Source organism: Myxocyprinus asiaticus, chromosome 35 (genome assembly GCF_019703515.2).
Source record: "Myxocyprinus asiaticus isolate MX2 ecotype Aquarium Trade chromosome 35, UBuf_Myxa_2, whole genome shotgun sequence".
NCBI lineage: Eukaryota > Metazoa > Chordata > Actinopteri > Cypriniformes > Catostomidae > Myxocyprinus > Myxocyprinus asiaticus.
The window spans coordinates 9,438,650-9,453,376 of NC_059378.1; the positions used below are offsets into that span (position 1 = coordinate 9,438,650).

General features: G+C 36.9%; 1 protein-coding gene across 2 annotated transcripts; it reads right to left on the reverse strand.

The window, feature by feature from the left end:
• Positions 1-126: 126 nt before the first annotated feature.
• On the reverse strand, positions 127-14,113 carry LOC127426132 (zinc finger CCCH domain-containing protein 11A-like). 2 transcript variants are annotated; one of them, XM_051672686.1, is made up of 17 exons: positions 13,999-14,113; positions 12,547-13,076; positions 12,264-12,411; positions 11,012-11,131; positions 10,779-10,902; positions 8,227-8,415; positions 8,080-8,139; positions 7,913-7,993; positions 7,736-7,816; positions 7,557-7,625; positions 7,365-7,469; positions 6,734-7,258; positions 6,525-6,592; positions 3,693-4,065; positions 1,811-1,977; positions 1,587-1,729; positions 127-1,432 (listed from the first exon to the last, which is right to left on the reverse strand). In XM_051672686.1, exons 3-17 carry the CDS (start codon positions 12,315-12,317, stop codon positions 1,219-1,221), a joined length of 2,373 nt encoding a protein of 790 aa, XP_051528646.1. In that variant the 5' UTR covers positions 12,318-12,411; positions 12,547-13,076; positions 13,999-14,113; the 3' UTR covers positions 127-1,218. The 2 variants fall into 2 exon arrangements, with proteins under 2 accessions (XP_051528646.1, XP_051528647.1); XM_051672687.1 differs by having other exon boundaries at positions 12,547-12,616; positions 13,999-14,076.
• Between the last annotated feature and the right edge of the window lie 614 nt (positions 14,114-14,727).

Consider the following 14,727-nt stretch of genomic DNA (forward strand, 5'->3'; position numbering starts at 1 on the left):
TTTTACTGTGTGGGATACTGTAGTGGCATAAGCCCTAGTTAAACCCCAAATGCTGCATAATGAAAAAGTGTAATATGAGAAAATGGACTGGCAAAAATAAAGCCATTCAAAAATAAAACCCAAATATATATTCTCATAAAGACATTTTATTTACAGTGATGGTTTGTAGAGGTGCCATTCAAGTATAGGCACATACTCCAGCAGAAAATACATTTCAGATCCCAGTTCTAAATGAATTACGCAATTTCAAGTTCAAACTGAATAAAAAGGCTAAGCGAGGATGACATGGACGGGCAAGACTCTTCCAAATAAAACATGAAAAGGATATAAAAGGTAAGCAAGCAGTTCCTAAGCAGAAACATTTTCCCTGAGAACACAGCTTTTCTATATTTACATTTTGTCCCACTGAAATCAGAAGTCTGAGATGGAACTTGACTGCTAATACTTTAAATCAAATTCACATAACCTACTCGAGGAGAAAATTTAGAGACAGTCCCAAGGGAATGTTTGTAAAATTTGCGCTAGCATTGCTTCTGCCCAAAGGAAAAAAATTAAAATGCAGAATCCCTTTCCTTTAGTTCTATGTAAGATCAGTAAACAAGAGGGACAGAAATATTGTCCTATGCTAGATCAAAGATGAGGGAAATTATCCATTAAAATAATCTTCTCAAACACGGGCAAATGAACATTTAATGACTCACTTCATAAATACATGTGAATCAAAGACAATTTTAAGAAAGGTGTAGTCTTGCTGTGCCTAATAAAAAACTACTTTCAGTATACATAGTACACAAGTGAAAAGTTCCTGTCTTTGTAACACGATTTGTGTGCTAGTGCTATCTATGACTTCCAACACAATTAACCTGAGGCTGATACTATGGTGGCTTGTTAAACAATACCTGCAATATCAGAACAAAGTTTTTTCCTTTTTTGACAGAAGTCAAAGTAAGAACAATAAGTAAAATTTAAGAAAAATGAGGGGGGGGGGGGGACAGTTACTTGAGCACTAATTGACAAAAAAATCATTTACATTGACAAAAAAACATGAAAATAAAAAGGGTAATTACAACAGACATTTATGAGTTTGCAAATAAAACATTTTAATTTAAAATGCTGTTGACTAAAATAAGTCATGAAGGCCTTTCTAATCCTTAGTGGCAGTGGGTTTTAGGGCAGAGGGCACAGGCCTGTAAGTGAAGGGATGTAAACGCTCAATGTCTAACCGTCGATCATCTCGGAAAGTTCTAAAAGGAGGTCGTCTTCTCCTTTGCCTGGGTCCAATTCCAAGTCGTCCTCCAGCCGATCGTCAGTAAATTCATCTAAGAGGTTTTCAAAGTCATCCATTGATGAACTGCTAACAACAACAGCAGGAGTACGAGTAGTTGTACTGGACCGCCGAGAACGCTGCGAACTAGGTGTTCTGATCACAGGGCTATGGGAAAACAATTCAAGGATAAAATAGGATGCAAATTATTTCAAAGATTGAGACGGTCTGAACTGGGCATGCACTTTCACGCTGTTCAACTTCATCAAATTTTTCCTGCCTCCTAAAACAAAGAATAAAGAATATTTCTCATGTTATATACCTTTTGGGGACAGCAACTGTCTCAGAAGCTGCTGACGTGCTACTGTTGGGCTCAAGCATAGGCACTATTTTTACATCCATAGTGTCAGAGGGCACCTGCTGAGTGTCAGACTGACCATCCTTCGCAGAGGTTGGTGAAGCCAACTGAAAGAGGATGCAAAAGTGTTATTTTATTTAGATTAGTAGAAACACCTAACTTGTACGAGAAAATAAAAAAACTCTCACCTTAAGCCGTTTGTTCGGAATATTTAATGATGACGGTGTTTGATGGGCAGTGTTAAGAGGTTTCACTTCAGCAACAGCAGAGTGATGAACTTTAGAAGCTTTTCTCTTTAGGTCAAGCTGAGCTGCTGGCTTCATCACTGATGGCTTCACATTGACCTTAGGCTTCACTGAAATGGAGACACAAAACAGCAATTATAAGCAGTGGTCGACAAATATGTTTTTTTTTTTTTTTTTTTTTTTTTACAGTGGCCGTAAAGTGCAAAACAAAACAACAAATCTAAAAACACAGTGAATCCAAAGACAATAACAATTCAGAAATACATCAGCAAATCAGAAAACACAACACTGCCATTTGTCATTGTGTTTTTAGATTTGTTTTGTTTTGCACTTCACTGCCACCTTATTTTTTTAATGGCCGATGCCGATATCCAGAGAGCAGGGTGGGCGATTGGCCGATACAATGCCAGCAACCATAGATGGCATGTCTACGTTAGCAATCGCATTCTCAAAAAATGCCAAATCAAACCAATTGTACATACAGTGCATAGTGAATAAAACATTTACTCATAGCACACATGAAGCACTTTTTCTTTGAATCTGCACCAGAGATTATTTAGCAAAGATGGGCCACTTCTATTAAAAGTAATGGGAGAAATTAGAATGCCCAACTACAGCCAATGGTCAACGGATGTAGATAGGAAGTCCTGCCTTACAGGTAAAAGAGCCAACCACCTTTAAGAAACAGACATCGCCTGTCAATCAACTCGCGAACGCGCATGCACATCAGCTATAAAAGCTGGGAAAATTGCATTTTTTAGCGTAATCTAGGGTAAAGCACCACCATTTATGATACCAGTGTTGTCTGATTTTACTGCTGATTTGAAAATATGTACTTTGATCGTAATCTTGACCAACCGTTTTGGAGATTTTGGTCTTTCTCCATTCAAGTAGATAGGAGCTGCACTTTCATGACTGGAAATAGTCTCCTGAGAGCACTCCAAACATTGCTGACAGTGGACTGACTTGCTAGAAAGACTCTGGTCACACTCACGGGCTCGTGCGTATCCAGCACAAGCCTCAATCTCCTGACAGTTTAAAATGGCCTGGATCGCCTGCTTGGAATGTCTTCATGATTTGTGAATCAAAGGAACTTTTGATCCTGAAGTTTTGATTCTGGCCAACAGAATACGTGCTTCAGAGAAGATATTAGATGAGTGCTCGATGCTGGATTTTCATAAGGTTTGTGAATTACATCTGTTTAAACGAGATATCTGCATATTTGCAGATGATATATAATAGAAGTTTTATTTATATTTGCATTTTATCATTAGAAAAGTGACAAGGAACTGTTGAGGAGAGACTGTTAGAATACATGCTTTAGAGGAAGATAAATAAGTGCTCCACATGATGCTGAAGTGAGGTTGGTTTATTACATCTGTTTAAATGAGATATGTGCATATTTGCAGAAGGTATATGATTAGTTTGATATTTGCCTTTTTATCATTAGACAAGACAGTTTAAAGTTACAGGGAACTGTTAAGGAGAGAGAGGGAGAATAAAACAGGTGAGCAATTCATCATTATGAGCTCAAACGCGTCTTTCGCGGCTCTGATATGCGGATCATTTAAATGACACTGTGTTGCACACTGGTCTATTATTGTAGTAACACGATGACACGTAACAACAAAAACCGTGACTGGTTGTTTACATGTCTCAGTTGCTTCACATGCAAGCAGTCGATTTATCGGCCTCTGTGATATATCGGTCGACCACTAATTATAAGTGAAATTAAAGAGTCCGATTGGGATATTTCCTATAATTTTTTTTTTTTTTTTTTTTAAATTGAGTAGAATAGAATTGTTAAATTAGACTTGATTAGTACCTTTGGTCTCCAATGTTTGAATGCTTCCCCCAGCTAGCTGGACAGGTATCACTGCAGGGGTTGGGGTCGTCAGTGTCTTTGAAGATCGATCACTCTCCCCAGACTGCTCAGGGGAGCTCTGCTGGGAAACTACAGCAGCAGGGATTGGAAGGGTCTTGGGTTTGAGGGTGATGCGCTGTCTCACAGAGGTCTGAGGCTTGGTGGAGGGTTCAGAGGCTGGTGGTGAGGCAGCAGGTGAGGCTGGTCCTGCTTCTTTCTGGATGGTGGAAGTGCCTTGCTCCTCCTGCTGCTTGCGGAGTCTCTTCTCTTGCATGATCTCCTCAAAAGACTTCACTTTAACAGTTTTGCCAGACGTTTTCCCTTTCCCATTTGCCTGGAACAAGTTAAACAGAGAAACAGATTTACATCCTGTCTAACACCAGACGTGAGCGGCGTGTCGAATCAAAAGCAATAGAACCTAGAGCTGCACGATTCCGGATAAACTGAGAATCAAGATTTATTTACTTGGGAATAAAGATCACGATTCTCTCACGATTCTGAAGAAAAATGCTTATTTCAGTGATTTACAAAACCTGGACATAAGGGTATTAAACAAAGTATTTTCTAGAGTCATTACAGTAGTTATTCTGACTCGCTGCACAGAGGATAAAGAGGCTGCTAACGGGTATAAAAACGAATGAAAAACAACAAATAAACATGCAAATACAAATCTGAGTACACGTGATGTAACATGAGTCGTGACAATCAGACAATGGAGCAATATAGACTGAGCGATCATGAGCACTCTTGGTGTCAATCAAACATGCGCGCTCTCCGGGTGCTCTCAATATTTCATCAGTCACTCATCCCAGCGCTATTCTGTGAGGATCCCAATTTAAATCAGATTCATGTTGGTCACAATACCGCTAATAGCAGATAACAGATATAACTGTTTAACTTTCAATGTCTGCACCACGTCTTCATACATTTGCTTAATAATTAGTGATGTGTTACAGCAAAATGCCAAAGACAGTAAACAAATCATAGATATTAATGATTTCTCACTGGAGCAGTTTTATAGCTTGTAATGGATATATTTTTCTTATATTTGAAAGTATCTCTGCTGTGCGTGATGCTCTCATGGTTTTTAATGGTTGCCAGTATGTCACAATGACCTTTTGATATTGACAACAGAACTATACATAACTGTTTTCAATACAAATAAATGTTAGCAACTCACAATTAATGTAATTATGTAATTTTGGTAATACTTTATAAAAAGGTTATTTTTTTAACATTAGTTAATACATTAGGTATCATGAACAAACAGTGAATACTTTTTACAGCATTTATTAATCATAATGTTAGTTAATAAAAATACAACTGTTAGTTCACAGTGCATTAATGTGCATTAACTAACACAAATTGATTTTAAAATTGAATAGTACATGTTGTAACTAACATTAAGTTCATTAGTTCATGTTAACTACTGTAATGTTGTTAAATAATGTTAACAAATGGAACCTTTTTGTAATGTGTTGCCATAATTTTACAGTTTGGGGCATAAACATAACTGCACAATATAACTTGCAAAAGTGTGGCAAAGGGCACTTAACAAAAAATTAAAATCGGTATCGTATCGGCCAATCTTAGCGTTAAAAATAAATAAAAAAAATTAAAAAAAAAGATCGGTATCGGCCTCAAATTTCCTGATCAATGCACCACTAGCAGTAAGAATGCCTGAATGCCTATAACAGACAGCATGCAGCTTATATACATTTAGACATCACACAAATCTAACATTTTTAAGAATCTGTTTCATCTGCTTATAGATTAACGGCTGTGTTTGCTTTAATATCTCGTCAAGGCAGCACAGATTTAATCCCATCTGTTTACACTGGTAATTCATTAACAGCAGTGTTTAAAGTAATATCACCAAATCATTCATCAAAAGACACAAGTGCATGGGCAGACACACGCATGTGAGCATTTGAAAGCAGCCGGCTGTGATCAAACAGCACACAGGTAGCGAATTTAGTCAGATATAAAAAAATTATTTGGCTCGTCCGTTTTCTCTATAAAAAATAAAAAAAAGAAAAAAAAACTTACAATCAAGGTTATAGCGTGGCACTCAAGATGAAAGTGATTGGGGCCAATTTTTAGAGGGTTTAAAGAAAGAAATGTGAAGCTTCTAATTTCATAAAAGCACTTACATTATCTGTTAAAACTTGAGTCTTTTTTTACTGTAGTGGTTTTTATGGTCGTTTTAGGGTTTACCGTGTTACGTCGTCATTGCAAGGAAGTTGTAAAATTGGATTTTACTTTACACAGAAAAGTTTATTAAACAATTTTATCAAACTAAAATCATGTTAACACGTATATTGTTTACATCTTGTGGTTATACTTTTGGAACAGTGAGTATTTTAACGTTTACGGATTGGCCCCATTCACTTCCACTGTAACCCAGATTTTAGCTTTTATTTTAAAGGAGTGACAAGTCGAAATCATTTTTTGTAGTAAATCAACATTATGCCACAAGTGATGATGATTGAGCTTAACTTGTATTGAAACTGGAATATTAAATTCACAGGTTATGGCATTCTCACTCCTGGCTACGGTTTGGCATCCATGTAAAATATTTACCATACTTGTAATTGTGGTTAAGAATTAAGAAATAATAAGCAAACACAAAAAAAATAATATATATATATATATTTTTTTTTTCCTGTATAAAGGCAGAAACATCAAAGTCAAAGATCAACGCATTCCTGCTACTGCAGTCGTGTCAAACAGGACGTATGCTAAATACAGAAGCAAAGCCACAATTCTAGATTGGGTCACAACTGGTCTTACCTCTATAGCAGGTCCCAGTTTCTTGTCAGATGCATCTAGTTTTGTCTGACTCGCAGCGTTTGTAGATGCTGTAAAAAAAAAAAAAAAAACAAAAAGAAAAAAAAAAAAGACAACTACGTTAACACACAGACTTGGATACAGGTAACAATTATTAAACCATTTCCTGGAAGCACACAGTGTCAATCAAGAGAAATGTATGCATGTCTTACGTAAGGTTTTGTTAATGCGAAGTATGTGCCTCTTTGGAGCTGCACTAGACTCCGCTTCATTTGAAGATGGGGTCTTGTCATTTGTCGTCTCTTTCAGTTGTGCCTGCATTCGTGCAGCCTTCTCCCTGCGTATCTCCTCCAGTGTCTTTACTCTCACCTCTCCAGCTGCAACAGAGGCCTTGACTGCAGCTCCGGCAGTGGCTGGCCCCTCGTTTCTCTCTGGGCTTCTGGCAGCTGCTTTCGCTTCCTGGGCTTGTTTCTCCTGTAGTTTTTTCTTTTCATGAAGGATTTCAGAGAAAGTCTTAACTTGAGCTCCACCAGCAGTTTTCTTGGAAGGGCTCGGCTCTTTTGCTGGGACTTCTTTCACAACACGGACCACTTTACTCACTTTGAGGGTTCTGGCAGCTTTCTCTTGCCGAATCTCCTCAAGGGATTTTATACGAATATCTCCAGATGACTTTGGCTCCATATCAGTGGTAGCGAGGTCAGTGGCCAATCCAAGTCTTTCACGCACTGGTTTCTGAGCTGAGAAAAGAGAAGCGCAAGCACATACACACAAAGTAAATACACACTGAAAATGATTTTTTTTAAAAACACTGAAATAGTGCTAGCACAATAACAGGTCTCTTACCTTTCTGTGGTGGCATGTCTGCATGCTCTGTGGATGATTCAACAATTCCACCAAGACGTTCAGCAATGCACCGTTTCAAAGGTATTTCTCCATCCACAGGAACATCTTGACAAGAATCCAAGACAAAGTCATGCACAAGTGTGTAAAAACGTGACACCACTCAAACACAAACCTATAATGTAAATTAGTTACCTCTTTTAAAATTTCTTTTCCCAAGTCTGTCTGTAATTTTTCTCTTTCCAATTTCATTAACAGGAGAATCTGAAACAATGATTTTAATATGGTATTAAAATTAATTATTGGTTTAATACTATTCAAAGTAGCCCTTATCTTAGAATAGCCAATAACTGAAAACTACTTGGAGTATGTACCAATCTTGGAGAAAGAGTGAATGTTTTCCTTTTCAATAGCAGTTCCATTGTTTTGATCAGAACCTTGCATGGTGGACTGCCCTATAAAGAAAGTGAAGGAACAGAAAATAATTGTTAAAACTGAAATGTCTGAACAACAAATTACATGAAAAACAAGAGCATCGAGGGTTTATTTACCAGTCATCCTTAAATTGGCCAAAAGTGCCTTCCTCAATCTGATCTCCTCTAGTGTCTGGATTCCAAAATTCAGATTATCATCTGTGTGAAAAATCAATGCTTAGGTCTAAATAAAGCTCTAATCACATACAAAAAAACAGAGTAAGAGCACAGAAAATAGTTTTTACTTTTGATCAGTTTCCTTGGTGAGCCTCCAAAAGATTCATCTCCTTCCTCTGAGAACTGGTCTGCAAATATTAAAGCATCAGAACAGTGAGATATTTCTAGAAGAAACATGATATGAAATGTGACATGTCACAGAAGTCTGTGATTACCATCCTCATCATCATCATCCACAGGGTTGATGACCACGGGTGGATGGGTGGGGCTGGGCACATTTTCTTGGGTCTCAGTTCTAATGACCCCTCTAAGTTGTGGGTTGGTGGGGGGAGCAAAGGGTGAAGGGAGTTGGATGACTTGGTCCTCATGTGGGGCATCTTCTTTTTCCTTCCGCACTCCTTGCCCTGCAAGTCAATGACAAAAGCCAATTTGTAAATCTGAGTTGTTTAGACCAGTGGTTCCCAACCTTTTTTCCTTGAAGCCCCCCTAACTTAATTACAAAAAAGTCTGCACTGTACAGATTTCTCTCTTATGGAAAGAAATTGGTACTTTTATTCACCAAAGTGGCATTCAACTGATCACAATGTATAGTCAGGATATTAATAATGTGAAAAATTACTATTACAATTTGAAAAAAATGTTCAGAACTTCTTAAACTACTTCAAAGAGTTCTCATCAAAAAATCCTCCACGTGCAGCAATGACAGCTTTGAAGAGCCTTGACATTCTAGCTGTCAGTTTGTCCAGATACTCAGGTGACATTTCACTCCATGCTTCCTGTAGCACTTGCCATAGAACTTACAGTCTAGCTGATCCCACAAAAGCTCAATGGGGTTAAGATCCATAACACTCTTTTCCAATTATCTGTTGTCCAATGTCTGTGTCTCTTTGCCCACTCTAACCTTTTCTTTTTCTGTTTCAAAAGTGCCTTTTTCTTTGCAATTCTTCCCATAAGGCCTGCACCCCTGAGTCTTCTCTTTACTGTTGTACATGAAACTGGTGTTGAGCGGGTAGAATTCAATGAAGCTGTCAGCTGAGGACATGTGAGGCATCTATTTCTCAAACTAGAGACTCTTGATGTACTTATCCTCTTGTTTAGTTGTACATCTGGCCTTCCACATCTCTTTCTGTTCTTGTTAGAGCCAGTTGTCCTTTGTCTTTGAAGACTGTAGTGTAAAGCATTTTATAGCTTTCATTCCTCAAAACAATGATTAACGGATGAGTTTCTAGAGAAAGCTGTTTCTTTTTTTCCATTTTTGACCTAATATTGACCTTAATACATGCCAGTCTATTGCTTACTGTGGCAACTCAAAAACAAACACAAAGACAATGTTAAGCTTCATTTAACGAACCAAACAGATTTCAACTGTGTTTGATATCATGGCAAGTGATTTTCTAGTACCAAATTAGCAATTAAGTATGATTACTCAAGGATAAGGTGTTGGAGTGATGGTGCTGTTTTTTTTACATCAGCAATGTCCTGTCTATACTTTGTGATCAGTTGAATGCCACTTTGGTGAATTAAAGTACCAATTTCCTTCCAAAACAGCAAAATCTGTACATTATTCCAAACTTTTGGCCACCAGTGTATGTATGTATGTATGTATGTATATATAAATATCTTAGTGGTGTGCAGTGCACTAACTGGGTACCCCTTCAACAACAAAAAAAATTCAGTTATTTTAAGTTGTATATAACTGTATTTTATTTTATTTAATGCATATACATGAAAAAAAAATATGGTGGAAAGAACGTTTCATAATTGTAATTATTTTTCTGTCTCCATTTGTGTAACCCCTTCTCTGAAGGGTTTAAAGTGGCTGACTGTTGACTAAATATACATACATAACTATACATAGCGGTTGACAAATGGGTTACATCATAATTGCTGAGGTCATTTACTTGTGCGATAGCGTCTCCGTACTTTCTGGCAAAACAGATGCCGAAAGGAAAACATGGTGTCAGTAACTAAGAGAAGTGGGGCTTTTGTATCATATCTCATCTCTCACTGTGTTTGGTCACGCGTGCGTGCGAGAGAGAGGGAGCGCTATCATCCAAGGCCGTGAGAAATACAAAAATAACGCAAAAGTATAACAACTGATAAAAACTATACATTACAATATAATTATTTTTTTGGAATGTGCATTCTTTGCCATTTGGATTTTGTATAACCACAACAGACAAAATACTTCAACATTTCTTGCTGTTAACAGATTTCTACTGGTATTTCGACTACCCCAATGCAGAGCCCTGAGTCCATTTGATGGTCTCCTTATAATGCGTATAACACGTCAACAAGGTATGCAGTTTTAATAAGTTTTTGCAGTCTTGCAGTGTGTGGTTATGATGTTGCAGTTATTCCAAAATCCAAGAAAAGTAAACTCACAAGCACTTGGCCACACAACAGTCAGTGCACCTCCGCAGAATATATTTGATGCACTTCATCCTCATGCAGTTTTGTAAAGAGGCTCTGGTTGGATGAGTGACATTTCATGAAGTTTTGCTACAGCTGACAGGGTGTCAAGTTTTTGCACGTTTTTTTATATTGAGATACTGCATGTTGAGTTAAACGAGGAAGCTGACATACTGTCTTACTGGTATTGTGCATATAATCAATCTTTGACCACATTAAAGCCCCCTGTGAACTCTGTCGCCCCCCTAAGGTGGGCGTGGACCCCAGGTTAGGAACCACTGTTTTAAACTACAAGTTCTTTGCTTATGAAAACCAATATGCTTCAACAAAAAAAACTGTACAGACGACTCGATACCTTCATCTGGAGGGAAACAAATCCCATCAATGAGGCGTGACTTCTCATGATGGAAAGCACAGTGAGGTTTCTGGCAGCCTTCCGGCTGATTCTCCCAATAGCACGGGATCGTCTTGCGGTTTTTCTATAAAAGGAGTAACAAAGTGAGTCATTGCTGAGATCCCATTTAAGATGATGTTCAAGTAACAACATAAAGAACTTAACACAGAGGTGTTTTGGTGGTGAGCCCCAACCTTTATTTCCATGTGACGAAACTTGCAGATTTGGCGAAAGCACCTCTGCTCTTGCCATAGGGTGCAGACAGTCTCGCTACCCATGGCAGCCTCACAGTGACGAAAAGGGCAGCTGTCACCCTTTAATAGAAAAATGCAGCACAAAAACATTAATGACTATATTCAGTTTACATAAATAAAATATGTTCAACTGCAATTTTGAAACATGAAAAATCCACTTTTGAGCAAACAGATATACATTCATGCAGTGCTGGGTAGATTACTTCTGTATTATAGAATTGTATTCTGGCACCGATTACAAATTACATGACTAAAATTATAGTCAGTAATGTAACATCTTAATTACATTTTTTAACTTATTTAATCTGCCATCTTTTTGATTACTTCTTGTTAGTGTGATGTCACATGCATTTGAGTAGGATTAGCTTGTACCATTTTGACAATGCTGCTTAAATGTAAAGTAAAAAAACTTAATGGATCAAAATGAGAATTGATATGACTCCCGACAATTTTGGTATTACAAACCCTATCCATGTGTGGTAACAGATTTAAATGGATCAATTATTAACTGCCTTTGCCTAATTAATATGTAATGATGTTATCCTTAAAAGTAATTGTAATCGGATTACAAGTATTTAAAATTGTAGTTACAAATATTTGATTTTTGTACTATAATTACGCAGTCCAGATTACATGTAATCCGTTACTCTGGGTACACTGCATACATGAATAAGCTGATGTAGTTTAAAGCCCAAAGTATACTTCAGTTTTGTGGCAAACACTTTGCATTTGCGTAGTCAAATGCTCAGCCTTTCAAAGTATACTTCATTTGACTGTGCGTGCATACACAGGCGGATGAGGCATACGCACTACGACTGCTATGAAATACTGGACTATTTCTCTTCAGGAGTTTAGAACCAAAAAGTTTACAAATGCAGGTTTGTCATGAACATCCACTGTTGTTGATTCCACCTTTGTCTGCTTTTGTTTGGTGGCGATTACATATTTTTCTAGCACTTTGTGACAGCAATGGCTCATCTGTGCTTGGTTAGAAAAATCGGGCCGCAGCCGTTCAGTGCTCAAGCACTCTGCTGATGATGAAATTTGTGTCACGTGTCCTGTACGCAGATGCTTAATATTTGAGTCTAACTGAGAAATACTTTGGGCTTAAGAGTTACTAACAGGGAAATTTCTCACCAAAGCACAGCCAAAAGTGAAAGTGAATCAACAGTGTCTCTAGACTTCATTTTACCTTGGTACAGGTGGAGTAGTAGTAGAAATAGCAGTCATTTCCTTGCATGGTCATACTGGCACAAGTCTGTACACTTCCAGGTCAGGAGCTCTTCAGCGATGTTGGGATCTCGTCCCGGATGCCTGCGACAGGCTTCACGTGAATCTCCCTATTTAGAGTGTTACAAGCCTATTCATACTCCTGTTGATCTGGTCAAATTATCTAACTACATTCAGTCCTGAGTAATGCCAAATGGCAACCGATATTAAAACACTAAAGAAAGAAAGCGTTGAACTTCATTCACCTGCAGTGGCTGAGATGTTTCCTGGTGATCTCAAGCACTTCTTGAAGGGTCACTCCGCACTATGTGGATCCTGAAGGAATACTTGACTGATGAGTAAAGACTGAACAGAGTGAGAGAGGCAACTTGTGGCCTATTGTGCCTCTCTTAGAGACCTGTTCCCATTAGACTGCTTTAAAATTAGTCGATGGTAGAAAATGTCCTTTTTTTTTTTTTCTCCAATAATGTTGAAAATTCAAAGTGGTTTGGGAAGTTTAAAAAAAACTGCAAGCTAGATGATGTCAAAAAGCAGAGCCAAGGGACTGCATATCTTGTAGGTGATGGAAAGAAAAAAGGGATGTCTTCTCCATCTCCTGATGCTGGGTGGAAAATTTAAATGGGGTGGACTGGAACTTTGAAGGGGGAAAAATGCCCAATGGGGGGAAAAAACAATCAATGGTGAGATAAAAAAAAAAAAAGCAGCAATCTTCAGGGAAACTAATGCAGTCAAATATCCAGTTATCCTCTGGATGAAGAACACGTTCTTGCATAACCTACATTTAAAAAGAGACAAAAACACTTCCCATGTGCTGAACAAATAGTTATTTGAATAAGGACAGGGACACAATGTATATTATTGTATGAACAACAGTATTATTGGGGAAAGCACAAGTTTTAAGACAAAGCACATTTCAAATAGTAATAGATATGAACTCTCGGGACAAAGAACTAGCACGATCATTTCATATTTTGAAGTCTGAGGCGATTATTTTGGTAGCTGGTGTACAGCTTTATTTTTTCGACCATTGCTAAGACGAAGTTTTTTACTACGTTTTAAAATTGTTATTGGCTGAATCGACATTTGGCTGATTTTGTGTCCATACTTGTAAATGTACGGCGCAGACACCATTAACGTTTACACAATTAGTAAAGACGTTTTTAAATCTTAAATCATCAGAAGGCCACATTTTTACAAACGAATCACAGTTAAATGACCAATAAACAATAACCAAAAGAACAAAAATACTAAAACAATCACCAATTGATAAACCCGATATTAAAATGGCAAAATGTGTCTAAATCAAATCTAATTGATTAACCGATTGCGCTCTTTATGGATTTAAATCCACTATTTAAATATGTCTAAAGTAGCTTGTTTCAACAAATCAAGCATTCTTGATGTTAGGCCTAGATTTCTGACCGATTACCTTATGTTTAAACTTATTGCTAGAGTTATAAAATCTATCAAAGCAGAAACATCGAGAAATACACCGTCTACATAATGTAAATAGAACAAGAAATTTGTATGTTTTTAAACTTAAAAGCTGTGTACCTAAAAACTCAATATTCTACGACTTATCACATAGCATGTTGCTAACACCTTAACTGCAACACGATTATTACTCTTTTTTCACTAAAATAAGTAATTCAATAAATAAATGTTTCAAACAGATTAAATAAAGCGTCCACAATTACCAGTTAATACCGACTGGAATTAAGAATATTCGGTTTGATGTATGAGGAGTGTTCAGCGGTCCTGCTGGCCTCGTCCATTCGCTGCTTCGCTGGCGAACAAAATGGCGCCTGGCTCTGTCCAGTCAGGCGTTGACGTCAATGTGACATACTGATTGACTAATATATTTTATTTATTTATTATATAAATGCAATTTGTCCTTAGAATTACTTATTTAACCCAAGGTGACCAAAGGAATATTAATTATATAATTTGTCCTTGAAAGATCTAGGGTATTACACAGTATGCTCCTATACAAATGTGAACAAGTGGTAAACTTTTATATTTTGCATGGCCAGATTATATATATATATATATATAGGCAAATTCCACCTTAAATATATATCTTAACAGAAATGGATCTCCTGAAAGAGTCTTTAAAATGGCTTATCTTATTATTATTATTGTAATTATTATTATTATTATTTTAACCACACAAAATTATATTTGTATTGTAAAATATTAAATTATATTGACTAAATTATAAATTATTAACTTATATTGACAATTGGTTTTCTTTGGAAAGCTCGTTTTTTATTTATTTATTTATTTTTTTTAATCTTAGCACTTTACAATGTAAATGTTAATGTTTTCTATCTCAGTTCAGATCTACATCCTGTCATTTTCATGGTCTTTAATAATAGTCTTTAAAATAGGATAGTATTTTATATATATATATATATATATATATA

Coding starts and splice junctions, on each gene's coding strand:
- LOC127426132 (XM_051672686.1), bottom strand. CDS start 12,317: ATGACCATGCAAGGAAATGACTGCTATTTCTACTACTACTCCACCTGT. Junction 8,140..8,226: donor GGATGATGATGATGAGGATG/GTAATCACAGAC, acceptor TAATATTTGCAG/ACCAGTTCTCAGAGGAAGGA. Junction 7,817..7,912: donor GGCCAATTTAAGGATGACTG/GTAAATAAACCC, acceptor CTTTCTTTATAG/GGCAGTCCACCATGCAAGGT.